This window comes from Sus scrofa, chromosome 1 (genome assembly GCF_000003025.6).
Source record: "Sus scrofa isolate TJ Tabasco breed Duroc chromosome 1, Sscrofa11.1, whole genome shotgun sequence".
Taxonomy (NCBI): Eukaryota; Metazoa; Chordata; class Mammalia; order Artiodactyla; family Suidae; genus Sus; species Sus scrofa.
In genome coordinates, this window is record NC_010443.5 from 222,208,763 (window position 1) to 222,229,722 (window position 20,960).

General features: G+C 40.8%; 1 protein-coding gene across 2 annotated transcripts in view; it reads left to right on the forward strand.

Moving 5' to 3' along the window:
- PIP5K1B (phosphatidylinositol-4-phosphate 5-kinase type 1 beta) overlaps positions 1-20,960 on the forward strand; it is a 340,273-nt gene that overhangs the window by 169,921 nt on the left and 149,392 nt on the right. For both annotated transcript variants that reach the window (XM_021064629.1, XM_021064626.1), the window contains exons 4-5: positions 2,980-3,110; positions 17,118-17,235. In XM_021064629.1, coding sequence (XP_020920288.1) covers positions 2,980-3,110; positions 17,118-17,235 — 249 coding nt within the window. The remainder of the gene's footprint in view (positions 1-2,979; positions 3,111-17,117; positions 17,236-20,960) is intronic.

Consider the following 20,960-nt stretch of genomic DNA (forward strand, 5'->3'; position numbering starts at 1 on the left):
GTGTTGTAGCCAAAGACACTCCAAATGAATGAATTGAGAAGAAATACAGGTCGTTCTGGAAGGAGGGTGAGGGGGTGGGGAGCTGGGGAAAAAAAGGCACTTTGAGGGCACGTGAGTCTGTTGATCGGTCTGGAACAGTGTCTGGAACAGCACATTTTGGGGAGCTGGGTCCTCTGGAAAGTGCCATTGTCATGTCTTGTGCCACACTGCTGTGAATAATGGATCAGAGAAGAGAAACTGAATTTTTTTTAAGTTTTATTGATGTATAATTGATTTACAATGTTGTGTTAATTTCTGCTATGTAGAAATTACAAAATGATTCAGTTAGACATATACACACATTCGTTTTCTTTCAGATTCTTTTCCTGTATAGTTTATCACAGACTATTGGTTGGAGTTCCCTGTACTATACAACCTCTGTTGAGGTCTCTGTATACCTTACTGTGCAGAGAAATCTTTTGAATTTTTATGTGAGGTTAAAAAAGAAAAATTCATTTCAGCTTTGAGAAGTCAGCTGTAAGTACAAAAGGTTACTGACACCAATTGGTGGTGTATTAAAATAGCAACTTTTTTTTTTTTCTAAGCGCTAGTTACACTGTACGGGCTTGACTCTCAGCCCTTTGTCATCTTGCTTCTCTGGGATTATAAGTAAAAAGGCATATGAAAAAAAGAAAAACACGAAGACATTTCTCCATGTCCTGCTGGGAGGGGGGGTGGGCCATGGTCCTCACACTAAGGATGATGAAATATTTGCTGGGAAGTGAGTAAAACGATTCAATGATCACTCCATGGTAAAGTGTGTTACTGGTTGTATAGGGGAGGTGACCAAGCAGTATGAATGCTGATAGACATTTCTTGTGAAGTCAGCGAATATTTACTGAGGTCCTGTGCAAGATGTGGTTTGTTTGGGATTCAGTCTTAGGTGACAGGTTTACAGAGCCTTGGGAAGAGAAACCAGTCTTGGGGGCGAGGGTGTAGATTGGTTGTAAGATAATAGTTTGGTGCTCTGTAGACTATGTTTGTGATGATAGAACAGCATGCAAATTAGGTTTAGAAGATCTGAGAGTCACATGCATAGAGCCAGTACTTGAAGCCATTAGGAATGGATTAACTATCTGTATAAATTAAAGAAATAAATGAGAATTAAGGATCAAACGTTTAGGGACACTGCAATTATAGCAGAAAAAATGTGAGAAGTTAGTGAAGAATTGAAAGGAGAGACCTTCAGAAAAGTAGAATGGACCCAGGACCATGTTCTATCCCAGAAATCAAGAGGTTACCTTTTTTCAAGAAGATATATATCTATATGTATGTGTGTATAGGTAGATGGATAGATAGATAGATAGAGATATATAGATTTAAAAGCATGAAAAAATAAAAAAAGAATAAAGCATGCGGGAAGGTGGAAATGGGTCGTGGATTTGCTAAGTGAAAAATGTTAGCTCAAAAATAATATTTTTTCTATAAAACTGATGATCTTGGTTATGTTCATTTAAGTCATGGTTTCTCAACCTCAACACCAGTGATAATTTGGGCTTGACAATTCTTTGTCATGAGAAGCTATCCTGTGCATTGTAGGATCTTTAGCAGCATCCCTGGCCTCTACCTGCTGTGGATGCCAGTACTAACACCTCCATCACCAGTTATAACAACCAACAAATGTCTTCGGGCAATGTCAGAATTCTCTGGTAGAGAACCACTAATTTTTAGTATTTATTTAGTTCCTACTATGTACATGGCAGTACATTAGACAGTGCAGGGCCTAAAAATATGCCACACTTTGACTGCTAAGAAGGATGCACTCTGATTTTCTGAAATTGAGTTCTTTTGCTATTTCTCCAATTATGTTGATTTAAAGTATTTATACACACACGTTAAGTCCCTCAGGTTAAAGTTATGTCAGTATAATTATGGAATGATATTAGGAAAAATGTTAAAATGGCAATAGTGATGTTCCAATGCTATGCATTTTATCACAAATCAATGTAGGAAATTTTTATTATGGATCCATGGCAAGACTACTAAATACTCTTCTTGATCCATAAGTATGTTACAGAATTTCTGATTTTTAAAAGATGTGTCCGTACCAATTGCCTTTTGGTAGAAATTATAATGCTGTGTCCTGAAAGTGTTCTACCAAGTTTCTGAGTTCTTAATAAAAGAAAGATGGAGATTGGGGATTTTAATTTGACTTTAGAACCATTTATAGGAAAGATTACCACCCAAATTTCATGGCAAGAAGGGTCCTTAATATTTGGAATGGGCTCTCCATCAAAAAAAAAAAAAAAAAAAAGAAAGCAACGTAGGGGTTCCCACTGTGGCTCAATGGGTTAAGGACCTGAGATTGTCTCTCTGAGAATGTGGGTTTGATCCCTTCCTTCCCTCAGTCAGTTAGAGATCTGGTGTTGCTGAAAGGTGCGGTATAGGCTCAGATCCAGTGTTGCTGTGGTTGTAGCGTAGGCCCACAGTTGCAGCTACAATTCGGCCCCTAGCCTAGGAACTTCTGTATGCTGCAGGTGTAGCCATAAAAAGAAAAAAAAAAAAGAACATATCATCTTTTTCTCTCTCTCTCTTTTTTTTTTTTGTCTTTCATCTTTTTTTTTTTAGGGCCGCACTCTTGGCATATGGAGGTTCCCAGGCTAGGGGTCGATCAGAGCTGCAGCTGCTGGCCACAGCCACAGCCACAGCAACAAAGGATCTGAGCCACATCTGCGACCTACACCACAGCTCACGGCAATGCTGGATCCTTAACCCACTGAGCGAGGCCAGGGATTGAACCCAAAACCTCATGGATCCTAGTCGGATTTGTTTCTGCTGTGCCACAATGGGAACTCCTCTATCATCTTTTCAAACCTAGCTTCCTCGTTGCTTAGGAATAAGAAAGAAGATCTAACCCCACTGCCCTGTTTTTGCTGCTTTTGGCATTGGACAGAGCCCCAACTACTAAGGCTAACACTGAAATCCTTGTTTTCTCTGCAGACTGCATCATCTGCCATCAAAGGTGCTATTCAGCTGGGAATAGGCTACACAGTGGGTAACCTCACCTCCAAGCCAGATCGAGATGTTCTCATGCAAGATTTTTACGTGGTGGAAAGTGTGTTCCTACCCAGGTAAGAACATTGTTATTTATGATGGAGGTCCATGCTAAGGCACCTTCCTTGTGACATCCCCATAGTAAAGACTTTTCTACCCACACATGTGTATACCATGTACTGATGTTCGTATTGGACTTTTTGCTTGCCCCAAAGCAACCCAAATGTTTGTTACTTTCCATTGCATTGGGTGGCTTGCAGTTTTTATGGAGATGGTTAATAGGTTTCATCCTATGGGCCAGTTGTAATTAATTAGTTGTGACAATGCCTGGGAGACCCTATGGAGAAAGACTTAGAGGTTCAGTGGGAAAGAGTACAGTAATCACAGAGGAATGTCTGCATAGCTTTAAAAAAAGGAAGGCACCTAAGAAGCAGCAACTGTTGCCAAGATTTTGCTGTCCCTAATTTAAACGATGAGTTGGGGAGGCCCACAATTGGGCCCTGTATCTGAGTACACTCATGCATCTCCTCTGGGAAATTTCCTCCTGCAAACTTATGGGGAGCCCCCTGTTTTGACATATTTGCAGAAACAGCCAAGTTACCCATATATGTCACCTCTAACTTTATCATGTTCAGGGGAAAAAAATAAATGCAACAAATAAATCTGAGATGGATGGTAGTGGTGATTAAATCACAGTGTGAATGTACATAATTCCACAGAACTGGACATTTTTAAATCATTAAAATGGTAAGCTTTTTAATATGTATTCTTTACCAAAATAAATAAATAATTCAAAAATCTAAGACTAGCTTAGTATAGGAAGAGAAGTACTCCTTATTAAATTGTAAATGTCATTACTGCTGACAGTATTTTTCAAAAAAAATCATCTCTGAGTTCCCATTGTGGCTCAGTGGTTAACGAATCTGACTAGGAACCATGAGGTTTCGGGTTCGATCCCTGGCCTTGCTCAGTGGGTTGAGGATCTGGAGTTGCCGTGAGCTGTGGTGTGGGTTGCAGACACAGCTCAGATCCCGCGTTGCTGTGGCTCTGGTGTAGGCTGGCGGTTACAGCTCTGATTGGACCCCTAGCCTGGGAACCTCCATATGCTGTGCGAGCGGCCCTAGAAAAGGCAAAAAGACACACACACACACACACAAATTTTTAAAGTCATCTAGCAAATAATAAAGTTGATTTGGGGGCTTGGGGTAATTATTTTATCTTTGGGGTTATAAGGGTTGACTTATCAGAAATTTATATTTTAAAATAATTGTTTCTCCAAAATAAACAAATTTGGTTATCATTTAGTACTAGGCTTGAGTGAGAATGGCTGAGATGACACTTTTCCTCTCAGTGTTCTCAGTGCCTTATTTAAAAACAAAACAAAACAAACAACCTTCAGGGAAATGGTACTTATATTTATTTCTTCGGCCAGCTGTCAACTGCTTAGAAATAAAACCTTTAGGTGAGTGTGCACATGTAGTCACAACAGAGCCCATTCATGAAAGAAAGTCAGCTATGCACCCTGACAGCCTCATTTGGCTTTAAATGATCTTGGCTAAAGAACAAAGTTGGTTGTGATGATCGTTGTACAACTATAAATGTAATAAAATTCACAGAGTAATTAAAAAAAAAAAAAACAAAGTTGGTCTGTAGAAATTTTGAAGTTTGCTTCTCTGGATTTCCTGAGCAGCCAGGAAGTTTCCATGCAGATAATGGACAACCCCAAGCCCTAAGATATAATCCTATCTGTTCATGAGACCAGTCCTCTTTCTATAGCTGGAAATTGTCTGTTGTGTTTGCTTTTAACAGTCTGTCCTTCCAAAAAAGTATGTATTAATCATTTTTTCTCTTTAAAGTCAGGAGGTCATCTTCTGTTAGTCTTAAATTCCTGTAAATGTGTTTCCAGAATATTCTAGTTCTCATGGTCTTCTAGGGGCTCTACCCAAACATTTCAACCTAATTTTTTCCTTTGGTGGCCATTTATGGGAGGGTGGCTGGCAGTGTGTTCAGGGCACTGGAGCAGTTACAGCTGAAGACAGGTGTACAGTGAAGGGCACAGTGGTCCATCCTTGCTCATCTTTTCTATTCACAGTGTCCCATTAACAGAGCCAGTCATGGATGTCCCTGGGGGTTGGGCAGGGGAAGTTATGGCCCAAGCATATCATTCCCAGACCTGTAACATCAGCATCATCTGGAACTTGTTAGACATGCAGCTTCCTGAGCTCCACCCCAGATCAACAAAAGCAGAACCTCTGGGTCTGGGACCCAGGAATCTGTTTTAACAACCACTCCAGCTGATTCTAAGTACATAAAAGTTTGAGAACCACTGACCTAGCACATTGCTTCCCACTTTAGTTGTTTTTGAAAATACCAGATTTTCTTCTTGGGGTTACTACATGAGTCTTGGAGCTCATAAAGCCCCAAATGAATTTTAAGTTAATATCTTAAATATCAATGTTATAATTATACACTAGGCTATACAAGATGCTTTACAGCAAGGGAGCACATAAAGGACTTCATGGGCACTTACAGGTGCTGAGTGCCTTAATTCCTTTTGTTCATGGACAGTTTATCGTAGGCATACTGCATTTTTGTGATGAAGATAAAGTGAGGTCTTTTTTCTTCAGGAGTAGGAAACCAAAGTTATACCTGCCTGGATTCTGTGTCTTTGACCTTTTCTCTGTATGCCAAGATAGCAGCAGCTGCTGCTGAATGGCACATTAGTCGCTGGGGAGGGGAGCACCCAGCTAACTTAGCCTCTCTAGAGGAATTCACTGTCACATTGAAAATACATCATTTTAAAGTATGATAGCTTTTAAATGTCAATATGACATTAAACATTTGATTCAGACAGGAATTTCTTTCAGAAATTCCTATCTCATTTGTTTAAAGAACATATGTGCTTCAGATACATTTACATGAAAACAGTTTCCTCATCTGGGCTTAGTTTCTTCATTGGTTTAGCAAAGGGATTGGCCCCAGTATTTCTCAACAGAGGTGCTGTTGGCTTTTTTTTTTATGAGATAATTCTTTGTGAAAGACTGCACATTTGTCATCCCCAGGCCAGGCCAGTAATATATCCTTGTTACCATAGTGACCAAAATGCCCCCACAAAGTGATGGGTAAATTCAGGATATTGATTGTGATGGTGGTTTCAGTGGTGTATACATATATGAAGATCAACAAACTGTATACTTTATTGTGTGTCAGTTATAACTCAGTACAGCGGCCAGAGAATGCTCCCTTCCCCTACTCTAATACTTGAACATATGCCTGGGCGTGAGAATAGAGGAAGGTGAGCAGAACTGGCCCCGCTGCAAGCAGGTGAAACATTCTGAAGTCTTTGGCAGCTCTCAAATTCAATGCGTTTATCTGGATCATAGAACTAATTGCTTAGAGTGCCTTGAGATGTTTTAATTTACTACTGCTGTGATGCAGCAGAATCTGTTGCCCTTAGCAACAAAGTACATTGGGTATTTTTAAATTTATTATTTTAAAGTGGCTCAAAGTTCTTGCTAGGTATTATGTATTTGCACTATAGAGTATTTCATTTTGTAAATGGAAAAATCTCTGGACCTGTTTAAGACGTGAAGGATGGTAAAAAATCCTTGAATACTATCTAGTTCCATAATCTTAGAAAATCACGAAGTTGGTAAAGAGAACCAAGACCACATCTTAATGTTTTGGCCCCACATTCTGTGCCATGATCGCAAACTCAAGATTATAGATAAATTTTCATATGTATATGGGATTAGGAAGAAAGTGGGTGTTTTACAGTGTTTCTACCATGTAAACATGAATCTGAGATGTCAACAGGAGGCAAAGTTTACATACCAACTATAAATCAAGCACAGCTTTACTAATATAAATCTATATGACATATACAAATACTAAATTGTTGTTATTACATTTCATCTTTACCAAAAAAAATTTGCATATGAAGTAACTAAGGCCCTGAGATGTTAAGGAACTTAATCCAAAGTGATACAACCAGTAAATGGTCAAGCCAGGACTTAAACTTGGCGATAGCTGGCTCCAAAGTTTTGTTTTCCCTACACTGTGGTATTAAAGCAGAGGAACAGTGTTTTTGCTTTTTTGAATAAAAAAATCATCTAGGAGTTCCCTTTCTGGCTCAGTGGGTAAGGAACCTGATATAGTGTCCATGAAGATGCAGGTTCAATCCCTGGCCTCCCTCAGTGGGTTAAAGATATGGTGTTGCTATGCCTGTGGCATAGGCCTGTAGCTACACTTCAGATTCAACCCCTAGCCCAGGAACTTCCATATGCCACAGATGTAGCCATAAAAAGAAAAAAAAAAAGATCTAGGATTATGAAACTAAATCTACTGTCTGGCCCCTTGACGACCAGCTTGAATCCATCTGTCTGCTTCCCTCTGGGAGACATCATCACTGCCTTCTCTGGGACAGAAAATATGGCTTGATAGCTGGCAATAAAAGCTTATGTATCTTTCTATATTCAAGAATAATTATCTAATTGGAGAATTTATAAAAGTCTCTTGCCTTTCCATCTCCGCACTTATGATGTGGAGTTTAGCTTGATATGAGGATCTTTGCCCTTAAATTTCATGGCTGTGCTCTGTGGGGTTTATTTGAATTGCCAGGGAATAACCTCAGAGAGGAAAGAGAGTTCCACAGAACTACAGTAGTAGTTACAATAAGGTTAAAACAGTACTGTAAATGACAAGCAAACAGAAGTTGACATAAGCATTATCAGATGTCAGTGCTAGATGTTAGGGTTTTGACAGACGAGCCAACCACCTGCATTTCAAGTATTGTTGACATAACTTCATCCGAAAATCTACGTATAACATGGGTCAGCACATTACAGCTCATAGGAAAAATCCAGCTCCCTGCCTCTTCCTGTAAATAAAGTTTAATTATAACACAGTCACATTCACTGACTGACATTTTATCTATGGCACCTTTTCTACCACAAGAACAGAGTTGAGTAGTTGCAAAAAATGATTACCAATCCCTGATCTATATAGACATGGCACCAGGTTTCATATAGATGTGGATCAAACACAAAGTTGACAGAATATTCTTCTCAGGATTAAATGAGAGGTGTGGCTGTCACTGGATAAGCCAATAATGTGAGGTCCCTTCAAGTCGAAACTCTTTTAAATATTTGTTTAACGTTTATGTAGTGGGAATGGGGAATATGATTTCCTATCAATAAAAGTTATATACCTCTTCCCTTCTCTGATAACTAGTGATGTTCAGTATCTTTTTTCATGTGTTTTTGGCCATCATCTGTCTTCTTTAGAGAAATGTCTGTTAGATCTTCTGCCCATTTTATTGATTGGGTTGTATTTTCTATATAAAGCTGCATGAGATGTTTATATATTTTGGAGATTATTAATCGCTAATTCAAAAATGAATGCATGCACTGAATATTATATAACATTTTAACTTACTTGAAATTGCCTTGAAAATGTAATTTCCCAGTGTAGTAATAATTACCTGAGAAGTTTAATGTTTAGATAATCAATGATACCATGTGTTCCCAGTAAATGATACCCCATAATGCATTCTTTGGTTTTTGGAATTTAAGCTGTCTTAAACTATAGACTTTTCAAGACAGGCTGTCAGGGGATTGGCCTCGAAAGCTGATACAGCCTCGTACTGCACAAGGCAGCTCAGATGTACCCATGACAGATGTGCTCAGGAGAGGGAGGATGGAACCAGCAGAGAGTGTCCCCTTGGTTTTGTTATGTTTGTTTTTCCATTCAGGAGCACTGTCTAATTTGACAAGAGAGAGGACTGATTTATATTTTACAGGTTAAAGAGTCATATGTGAAAACTAAGCCATCTTCATCTTGCCTGAACAACAGAGGCAATTAATAATGTGTAAGGATGCTTTTACACACCCTGACTAATAATAAAGGTCCACTTCGAAGACTGGGTGCCATCATGAGTTTGTTACTGGACTATAGCATCACTTGTCCAACCGTATTGCACTAAATTTTCTTTGCCTCAGTGTCACCGTATGTACATGAGGACAAAGGACCCCTTCACTTATCCTGCCTCCTGGGAGATGTGATGGTTAAGTTTATGTGTCAACTTGACTGGCTAAGAGATGCCCAGATAGGTCATAAGACATTATTTTTGGGTGTGTCTGTGAGGACATTTCTAGAAGAAAATGGCATTTGAATCGTAGACTGAGTAAAGACAATCATCTCACCAATTTTGGTGGGCACCATTCAATTCATTGAGAGCCTGAATAGAACAAAACGGTGGCAGAAGGGCTAATTCACCCCCTGCTTGAGCCAGACAGCCATCTTCTGCCCTCAGACATCAGCGTTCTTGGGCCTTCAGACCTGGTCTGGGACATATGCATTTGCTCCCCTGGTTCTCAGACATCCAGGTTTGGGTGAGAATTATACACCAGCTTTCTTGGGCCTCCAGCTTACATACGGCAGATCATGGGATTTCTCAGCCTCCGTAATCACATAGATTTACAATCCTTCATAGTAAATCCGTCACCTAGGAGTTGCTGACCCACTTGTTTTGCCAAGATGCCCCACACCCACTAACTGTTGGTTATAGTTTGAAATCATAGGGGTCACTATATATAAAATACTGCCTCTAAAACATCAAGACTCTGGACCTCAGCGCCAAAGCTGGACCCTTCAAATGCCCTGGAGATACTAAATCAGTTTCACCTCATTGCTTAGCACCAAATCTCTCCTCCCAGTGCCACCAAAAATAGCACTTGGTTATCAGGCTCTAAAACCACATACACACACAAAGCTGGGTGTGCACAGGACATACGGATGAGAACCCCAGGTGGCTGATCAAACTCAACCCCCATGACACTGCAGCAGTGATGCCTTTATGGAGAAGTAATTAGGATATTTGGGCAAGTTGTACCCTGAAACCTATAACTGGATTCAGGGAAGGAAGACTAACTAAGGAACATAAAGTTGAAGTTAAGACAAACCTGACTGCTTGTAATTTTCCACTGCTATGGTGTGGATTTAATCTCCCCCTCTTGTTTGTTCCTGAGTGGCTTAGGTCATTACTTTGCCTCCCTGGACTTTGATTTCCTTATCTGCTAAATGGGAAATTCCAAATGGTGGCTAATGCTTCCTCAAGCTTCAGCACTGTATAATCCTAAACATTTACTGCCATTAACAAATAATGTACTTTTGGGTGTTCCATGGTGGCTCTGCAGGTTAAAGATCTGGTGTTGTCATTGCTGTGACTCTGGTTACAGCTTTGGTGTAGGTTTAATCCCAGGAACTTCCACATGCCATGGGTGTGGCCAAAAAAAGAAAGAACATGCTTTGGGACTTAAGGTAAACACTAACTTGAGCTTTAAAATTGAACCCTCTAGTTCCTGTTGTGGCTCGGTGGGTTAAGGACCCCATGTTTTCTCTGTGAGGATGCAGGTTTGATCCCTCACCTTGCTCAGTGGATTAAGGATCTGGTATTGCCAAAAGCCGAAGCATAGGTCACAGATGTGGCTCAGATCCAGTGTTGCTGTGGCTGTGGTGTATACCTCAGCTGCAGCTCTGATTTGACCCATGGCTTGGGAACTTCCATATGCCACAGGTGTGACTCTAAAAGAAAAACATTTTGACCCTCCTTAGAAGAGTGAATATCAAAATGCCAGAGCTGATCCACAATAAACTTTAACTACTTTTTGTTGAAATAAGGGAGGAGTTCCTATCGTGGCTCAGTGGTTAACGAATCTGACTAGGAACCATGAGGTTGTGAGTTCAATCCCTGGCCTTGCTCAGTGGGTTAAGGATCCGGCATTGCCATGAGCTGTGGTGTAGGTCGCAGACACGGCTCACATCCAGTGTTGCTGTGGCTCTGGCATAGGTTGGTGGCTACAGCTCTGATTAGACCGCTAGCCTGGGAACCTCCATATGCCATGGGTGTACCCCCCCCCGAAAAAGTAAAAAAAGGGATTAAAAGAATTTAAAAATACATAAATAAAAATGAAATAAGGGAGAAAAGGACAAGAGAAAGTACTATTTTTTATTCAAAGTTTCTTCCTTCTTTTGTGGAATTATTTAACAAACCCTTTCTTTAACAACTTGATAGGATACTACTGTGTGTTTGCTTACTTTTAAAAGTTCTTGCTCAGCAAAATAAAGTTGGAAATCCCATATATGGCCTCCAGGTTTTTATTGTTGAAATTTTACTGGCTCATGGGATGCAGATATCTCAAACCACTGCTGCAAACCTCAAAGGTGAAATTTCTAAAACCACCACTTTATGCCAAGACAGGAAAATGGTTTTTTTCCCCCCTGAGCACTACATAAATGTGTTGAAGAAACATAATATAAATCTCGAGCTGTGAAGAGTTCGGCTCTATAGCAGACTCCCTTTTTATGGAGTAAGTCTAGGTGCTGGACAGTCTCCTGATGGCTGCCACCCAGGCTCAAGCAAGGAAAGCCCACAGGAATATTTGGTGGAACTCTTCCACCAGGCAGTTGACTAATGCTGATTGTAATTGTGCTTCCTGCCTTGGCTCAGCATTTCATGCATGCAGAAGAGCCTTCTCTGTGTTGGACGTCTGTGGGCCAGCATCTGTACCCACACCCAGTAGGTCTGCGGATATGCAAGCTCAGAAAACCCAGATTCGAGTCTGCTGGCTGATCCTCACTGCACCTGCTTTTTGGTGTGGCTCTTGTGCTATGTAACTCCTGACAAACCCCAGCTGGGGCCAACAGCCCACTAATTTGCATTTCCTTCAGTAGAGCTTCATTTATGTTAAGATGGTATTTGTTATTCACTGGAGCAGCTGAATAAGCAGAAGCAAACCCTTCTGTTTTGTGGTACCAAATGTACAGAGATTTGTTTGGGGGTTATGGCTTTTACCCCTCACTTAGAATTTTTTTTTAATGTTGTGAAATATAATACACAGGTTTAATCCTCATGATGCTTTTAAAAGAAGTACTATGAAAAGTTTTCCTTTCTTTCCTGTGCCTTTTTTAGCCAGTGTCTAACTCTATTGATCACTATTTCTAGGAGCCTGTACATCCTTCAAGGATTTTTTTATGCATGTACACACCAAAGATTTTTTTTTGCTTTTGTGTACAAATAGTGATATGCTGTACACTGTATTCTGCATTAATCTGTTTTCCCTTAATTTGTTTCAGAGATCTCCCCATGTCAGTATATAAGCTTCCTTGTTCTTTTTAACAGTTGCATAGTATTCCAGTTTGTGACTGAACCGTAATTAAGTTGATAGTACTCTTCTGAGAGACATCTAAGTTGCTTCCAATCCTTTGTCCTTACAAATGGTGCTATAGAAAATAACCAGGTACACATACGTCATTTTGTGCAAACACTAGTTTATCGTAGCATAAATTACAGTTGTGTACATGTTGCATCAAGAGTTATACACATTTGCTTCACTCTTGCCTCCTGAGACAGACCACATTCTGCTTATGGAAGGTATATCTCTCTTAATAAACCTACTTTCATTTTGAGGTGGGGGAAGAGTTAAGTGTATTTGTACTAGTGACAAAAGTTGTGAAAATGTCCAGCAAAGGAAAAGTATCAGTTTACTTTCCCACTAATAATGTTTCAAGGTGCCAGTCTCCCTTGAGCTATATCAAAGTTTAAAATTTTTACCTATCTGATAGAGAAAATGATCTCTCCGAGAGTTGATTTGCAGTCTTTTATGAATGAGGTTGAAAAATCTTTTCATATGTTTAAGTCATTTATACTTCCATTTCTGTGAAGTGCCTAAGTGTATCCTTGGCTATTTTTTGAAAATATATAACCTTTTGTTCTTTTTCTTTGCTGTGTAGTGAAGCTCTTTGTATTGGGAGATTAGCCCTTTGTGATATCAGTTGCACATATTTTCCATTTTGTCACTTTCTCTTTACTTTTTCCTTTTGGCCACACTTGTGGCATGTGGAAGTTCCTGGGCCAAGACTCGAAACTGTACCACAGCAGCGACCCAATCAGCTGGCGGTGACAGCACCAGCTCCTTAACCTCCTAGACTACGAGAAAACTCCTTGACTTTTTCTTTTTAAACTAAGTAGTCACCCCATTCTTCATGTGATGTGTTCGGCCCTGGATTGTCTTCCATCATCATACAGCTTCAGTCATCCAGACTCAATGCCAAGCACATGGCCATTCCCATTCCATCCACTTTGCCATGTCATTGCCAGAGGCTCAGTACCAGACCTCAGAGAACACAACTTTAAATGGCCGAGATGGAACTTGAACCCACATCTACCTGGATGTAAGGGCGTTTGGAGGATCTTAACTCCCACACAGGATTTCCAGTATGCTTTAAGAGAATGCAAGGTCTTAATATTAGTCAAATGAAAGCAGAATTCATAAGAAAAACAAACAAAAGTGGTTCATGTATTATAATCCAATATTAGGGAATGGTCTTCTCCATTCAGGCAAATGGAGAGGTTCAAGGTTATGTAACCTCAGAGTTAATTATTAATATATGTTAATTGTGCCATGAAGAAATTTCCACCTTCTATGATGCCTGTGTTAAGTATTATCCCTGCCCTCTTTTCATCTTCTCCATTTATACAAATAAGTTACTGATGACGCCATACAGGCAAGCCTGTCTCAGTTGTCCCATACCATTCTCTATATCTTACTGTGACCCAAGGTTAGCTAGACACAATTCTTTTTCATTTTTAGTGATGCAGTGACTTTTTTTTTTTTAACCAACTGTCAGGTCAGGTTAGATATCTACAGAAATAAGTGTTCCCTTTTTCTGACTGGAGATGTTCTCTGTGTGTGTGCATGCGTGCACACCTGTCTGCCTGCCTGCCTGCCTCATCTCCAAGGAAACCTAATATCCTTTTTAACACCATTGTTGAATGAACCATGGTAGTCAGGGAGATGTGAATCCAAGGGAAACTATTGTAATTAATAGTAGCTCCAAGGAAAGGTGAACAACCCAAGAAGCTCAGAGTAATTCCATGCATGTGGAACCATTGTTTTATTTACTGTTGAATGTTTTGGGTTGGGGGGGTTATTTATAATTATTTTTATTTTTTCCATTATAACTGGTTTACAGTGTTCTGTCAATTTTCTACTGTACAGCATGGTGACCCAGTTACACATACATGTATACATTCTTTTTTCTCATATTATCATGCTCCATCATAAGTGACTAGACATAGTTCCCAGTGCTATACAGCAGGATCTCATTGCTTACCATTCCAAAGGCAATAGTTTGCATCTATTAACCCCAGATTCCCAATCCATCCCGTTCCCTCCTCCTCCCCCTTGGCAACCACAGGTCTGTTCTCCATGATTTTCTTTTCTGTGGAAAGATTCATTTGTGCGTATATTAGATTCCAGATATAAGTGATATCCTATGGTATTTGTCTTTCTCTTTTGACTTACTTCACTTAGTATGATAGTCTCTAGTTGCATCCATGTTGCTGCAGATGGCTTTATTTTGTTCTTTTGTGTTACCTTCAACATTCAAGAATATACACAATGGAATGCTCTTGAATGTTGAAGGTAAGCTGCTGTAATGGATTGAGTTACTCAGATTGCATGAGATAGAAAGGAAAAAAGAAAGTAGATGAAATAAAAAATTTGCCCACACTCTTAGCCCACTAAAAATAGCCTATTTTAGAACCCAAGGCATTGTAATTATTTTTACTTGCTTGTGGCAGTGAGGAAGGATATCAGAAGTCACATTGGGCCTCTTTGCTTTTATTCTTTTTGTTGTTTGAGCCCGTGTTTTCAAGTTATAATCATGTCATTCCTTTTGGCAATCCTGTGAGATCTGTAACTGAGTGCATGTCTCCTCAAAAATCCCAAAATATGGAATGAGGAAATGTTTGAATACTGTGTCTGGGCATCATACATACATTGTGAATGTTCACCTGTACTTGCCCAGGGCAACATTAACCATGTGGGAGATTTGGGCGCCTCTGTCCATGAGCTGAGGTGGAGATGATGGCTCATCTCCTGGTCAGCTTCCATCCCTGTGTCACTCCCCTGCTGTGCCCACCATGCTACTGCCCGAGTGCAGTCCTGGACTTTTCCAGATAAGACATATTATAGAATGACAGCCCCTTGGAGTTCCCATTGTGGCTCAGTGTTAATGAACCAACTAGTATCCATGAGGATGCAGGTTCAATCCCTGGCCCCTGCTCAATGGGTTAAGGATCCGGCGTTGCCTTGAGCTGCAGTGTAGGTCACAGATGTGGCTCAGATCCCACATTGCTATGGCTGTGGTGCAGGCTGAAGCTCCAATTCGACCCCTAGCCTTGGAATTTCCATATGGCACAGGTATGGCCCTAAAAAAATAATAGTGATAATGATGGCCCCTCATATCACCAGTCAACTGCTTCCTCTGGAACTCACCCAAAGAAACAGTCATCAGAAACCAGGCGAGAGGAAAACTGGCTGCACTGGATATACTGAATAGAAAATTTCCCAGTTTTCAAGAATGATTTTTGACTGTGGTGTTTTTTTTTTTTTCATGTTTTATTTATTTTTTTTTAATTAGAGGATAGTTGATTTACATTGTGTCAGTTTCTGCTGTACAGCATAGTGACCCAGTCAAACATATGTATACATATGTATGACATGTTCTTTTTCTCATATTTTATATATTGACTTTTAGGCCTTAGCTTCATCTAAGAATCAACTTAGCTGTATTAGCATTATCATGAAAACTCGTTCCCTTACTCCAAAAAAATACTTACGGGCTACCATGTGTCAGATACTGATAAATAAATCTGACTGACCTCAGCAAACTTAACTTGTGGTAGATTACACGTGTGTGTTGAGTGCTCTGAGCCTTTTTATTTGCACCGTTGATTTGTGTAGTAACAAGATAAACTTACATGGAGCCTTATGACCCACCTAGAATGTGGTGAAAGGAAACCCTGAACCTCTACATAAAAGTATATGCTGTTCTCCTGCATTGTTGTAATTTTTTACGGTGAAAGATTAGGTGTCTTGTATGATTAGGTGCCATTTCATGTGAAATGTATTATTATGTGTAGTCAAAGAATAAAATGAATGGTAGACACCATAAACATCAAAATCAGGGTAGCGGATGCCTCTAAGGAGAAAGAAGGGTTCATGATCAGTAAAAGTACGGAGGGAGATTCATGAATAATATTCTTAAGCAGTATTTTAGATTCATGAGTATTCACTAATTTCTTTATACCTTTTATATAGCATAATTTTTTTTTTTGGGTCTTTTGTCTTTTTCTTGCGCCACACCCACGGCATATGGAGGTTCCCAGGCTAGGGATCCAATCAGAGCTATAGCCGCCAGCCTACACCAGAGCCAGAGCAATGCCAGATCCGAGCCGCATCTATAACCTACACCACAGCTCACGGCAATACCGGATCCTTAACCCACTGAGCAAGGCCAGAGATTGAACCTACAACCTTGTGGTTCTTAGTCAGATTTGTTTCCACTGAGCCACGACGGGAACTCCTATATAGCATAAATTTTGCATAGAAATTTTCAAAGACGAACCCAGAAGAGGGGAAAAAATGATAATGATGTATGTGGGAATGAAAATCAGGCTTTAAAATCCCTAAGATATTAAAGGACCTTCTCCTGTGCTATGGATGTAAGAAAGGTTCACATTCAGGACCCATGTCTTCCCAGTGGGATGGTTCTCTGTGTTGGTGAGATATTTTTGAAGTTATTCTCTGTATTCCTATTTAAAGTATATATCACAATATTCAAATCTCATAGCCCGCAAAATGCACTTTTGAAATTCCTCCATGTACTAAAACCTGGATCTTACATTCACATCGTTATGAATGGTTTCACTGGGGAAAATGGACTGATTTTCCCAGGAAGGAGTCATGGGGGAATGATGAAGGATTTCCATGCTCCAGACACACTGTGATTGGCAGGGGCTGCCTACTTGGAGTGGCCCTTGATGCAATAGCATGTGTTTTTACCTGATGGCCATTGGCCTTTGTGACATGAGCTTAGAGCCCCACTCTCAAGGGATGTCATACTAGAGGTGAAATTGGCACAGGATATGTGGAGCCAGAATTTGAAGTCACAATTGTCTTTGCTAATGTTCCCTCTCTTTCTCTCTCTCTCTCTCTTATTTGCTATTTTAACTGCAGTGAAGGGAGCAATCTGACCCCAGCACATCACTACCCAGACTTCAGATTTAAGACGTATGCTCCACTAGCATTCCGATATTTCAGAGAACTTTTTGGTATCAAGCCTGATGATTACTTGGTAAGAACCTATCATTTTCCTTCCTTCTTCAGAAATGTATGATGTCAACATTTGTCTTACTGCAACAGCGACAAGTGTCTTTTGTGTCTTATTTGATCAGGCTCTGGAGCCTCATAGAAGTTTCAAGTTTTATAATGATTATAAATTTAGCTTCAGGGAATGTGGTTTGAGTCTGCAGCTTTTGCTGGATAGCAGCAACATCTGCTGTGGTAATTGATGTTTCGATAAGTATGGTATTGGTTGCTGCTTCAGATAATTATTCTAACAGATATATTATAGTTAGTTTTAAATACTCTGGTGAATTTTGCTGATTGGATTCTGTTCGAAAGCCTTCCTATTTTAATTGCCTTATTTATACCATTCATCTCAAACTTGCTTTGGCCCACAGCCATTTTCACCTTGACCTACAATTTGGATATGATTTTAAAGAAGCTGGGTAGTTTTGTTCTCAGCAGCTCTTCATGCAGGCTCTTTCCAAAGGTATTTATATTTGGTACCAGGGCACATCCTATCCTTAGGCCTGTCTTTTCTCCATATCTGCCTTCTGGCACATAGCGGGTACAAAACACAGCAGGCTTTTTGTGAGAAAGTCTGATGTGACCTCAGAGTTCTACCTTATTCCTGTTCAAGAAGCCAGCAACTAAGTTTCTGTTTCAAGAGGAAAATGGTTTATCTCATAATATGTTCACTGTTAACACCCTGGGGCTCTTGAAAATTGTTTTTTGAGAGGCTGTAGGAAGGATATCATCAAATATTTATTGTTCATCCTATTCTGAATGATCTCAATAAGATTTGAGGCAGATCCTGGAATAATCCTTCGCAGAGGATATATAGTAACATGCATTACTTCTTAACAGAGAGTATTTAAATGGTATCTTACAAAATTTTTTTTTGTCTTTTATTTTAGGGCCGCACCTGTGGCATATGGAGGTTCCAGGCTAGGGGTCAAATTGGAGCTACAGCTGCTGGCCTACGCCACAGCCACAGCAACTCGGGATCCAAGCCATGTCTGCAACCAGATCATAGCTGTGTCTGCCACCTATGCCACAGCTCACGGCAATGCCAGATCCTTAACCCACTGAGCAAGGCCAGGGATCAAACCCATGTCCTCATGGATACTAGTGTGGTTTGTTAACCGATGAGCCATGACGGGAACTCCACATCTTATAATTTGAGGAAGGTTGTAAATGATAAAAATCCAAAGCTGGGTTCTGTGCTGGGCTGATGAAAACCCATGAATGACCCTCTTCTTTAGCTGGACCCCAGGAAAATTACATGGCTTCTGCTGATGAGTGAGAGAATACTGACTCCCCAAGACACATTAATTGGGGTTGTGGGATGGAAATCCTATAAAATTGGATTGTGATGATCATTATACAACTATAAATGTAATACATTCATTGAGTAATAAAAAAGACACATTAGTAAGTCTTCGCAGAGTATAAGATCTTAGTAGAAAGTCCTTGAACGTCCTGCTGCCCATCAGTGTGCACATCCATGTGAGTCTCTGCCTCACCCCACCCTTTAAGGGAGAGTTTGGGTGCCTGGATCTAGCATGACCAGCCCTGCCCTCCAACCGTTCATGTACGCAAACATATTTGCAGGGTTGGGGAGAAATAGATATTAGCAAAGAATCTTTAGTTTCTGGACATTCGGTAATTACTGAAGGTCACTATCATTCAGGAAACACTGTCATTCAGGATCTGGAGGATGCTGTTAGGTCTTGATATTTTCTTACTGAAAATAAGATTGCTACCTCATCTTCTGCCATACATTACAAATGAACAAATTCTCCTCTGACTTAGCTTGAGCTTCTTGCCAGCCAAGGAGATGCCACAGACTTGCACTTCATAACACAGATTTGATCAGTGAGATTAGATGGCTGTCTGCCCTGAACAGGTCTCCCTTTAATGCTCTTATGGCCACTGACCTGCAGGCTGGGAAGCCCATCACGGGGATCTGCAAGAAGCAGAACAAGGGCAGTGGCTTCTAGCTAACCATGGCCATCTGCTCACCACTGGCCAGGGCCATCCACAGCCCAGGACTGAGTCAGCTCCCTTTACTGATCTTGGAGCTTCTGGAAGCTCACCTCCAAAGCGCTACATCTGAGGACCCTGCCTGGTGCCGTGGAGCGGGTAGATAAGAAAAGGATCTTTTCACCTGACACAGCATGCTTCAGAGAGTCAGGTAGAACCTTAGAGACTTTTGCCAAACTCTTCATTGTGGATGAGAAATCTGAAGCTGGAGGGGCCCAATGTTCCTGACGCTGGGGAGAGAAAGCAGAGCCCAGGCCAGAGGAGTGAGTGTCTTACATCCCTCCCCGGTACTCATTCCCTCCACTGGGTGGCCTCACGCTTCCCAACACTGAGTCTCAGACCTCTCATTAAATGTGATCTTGGAGTTCCTGTCATGGCTTAGCAGTAAGGAACCCAACTAGTATCTATGAGGACGGGGGTTCAATCCCTGGCCTTGCTCAGTGGGTTAAGATCCGGTGTTGCCATGAGCTGTGGTGTAGGTCACAAACGCAGGTCAGATCCCAAATTGCTGTGTCTGTGGTGTAGGCTGGCAGCTGCAGTTCTGATTCGACCCCTAGGCTTGGGAACTTCCATGTGCCTCAGGGCGCGGCCCTAAAAAAAACAAACAAAAATAATGTGATCTCAAGTGGTCATTCCCTAGCCCATCAAACTGTAAACTGTGGTTATCCAGTCTGAAGAATATAGCCAAAGAGGTCAAAGATCCCCTTACAAAGCACATTTTGGAAGAGTTAGGTCCAACAAATCACAGAAAAATGGAAGAAGATGTCCCCCGAAAAACTGTGAAGAAAAAAAGGCTGTGTTACAAATCACAGATGCATCCTGGCATCTGTCATTCTGGGGCTATCTAACCCCACATTTGTGAGGATATACTGACCTAAGTGGGAGCAGGGAGGAGAGGGTAACTTCTTGCAATGACTGGTTAACTCTGTAGCTAGATCTGATGGCAGATCCCCTTGGTATGTGTGTTTCTACTTAGTCTTGTGCTGTTGCATCTGGATTTCAGCCTGAATTACTCTGATTGCATTCTCAGTACCATTAAAATTCGCCATGCGCATGCTGATTACAAATTCATGTTGAAACGTGAAATAATTTGGATGCGAGACAGCACAGTGAAGGTGTATCCATGTGCCCCACACAGCAATGCAAGCACTCCTTCTTCCTTATTTGTTCCAAAATAAATGCCTCCCAGGGGAAGGCCAAGAGGCCCCAGAGCATTTTTTTTCCCATTTCTGCTTAGGAAGCAAGGCTTTGGTTCACTTCCTTCTTTACCAGGTGCCTGGGTATTCGTGAATATAAGGTGATTTATGTGGTGTTTTTCAGGCCCACCAACACCCCTAAGAAAGAGAGTGGGGTGAATATTTAACACCATGGAAAGGAAGAGATAGCTGGAAAAATGATCTCCACCACACTGTGCAAGTTTGCAACACTAATTTGCCTTGGCAGAGCCCAGCTGGGTTGTATTTTGCATTCTTTCCAGTGGCTACAATAGGGAGGCCTTGAAGGAAATAGAAGGCAGAGAATAAACACACTGGAACAGCTTGCACAGATGAGTGTCTGCGAGGTGCATAAGCCCAGGGGTGCCTATGGGGGGGGAGGGCTTGTTGGTTATGGCTAATTCAAATGTTCCCATAGCCTCTGCTGATTTGCTCTTAAAAGGCAGCATTTCAGAGAAGATTGCTGAGAAGAGAA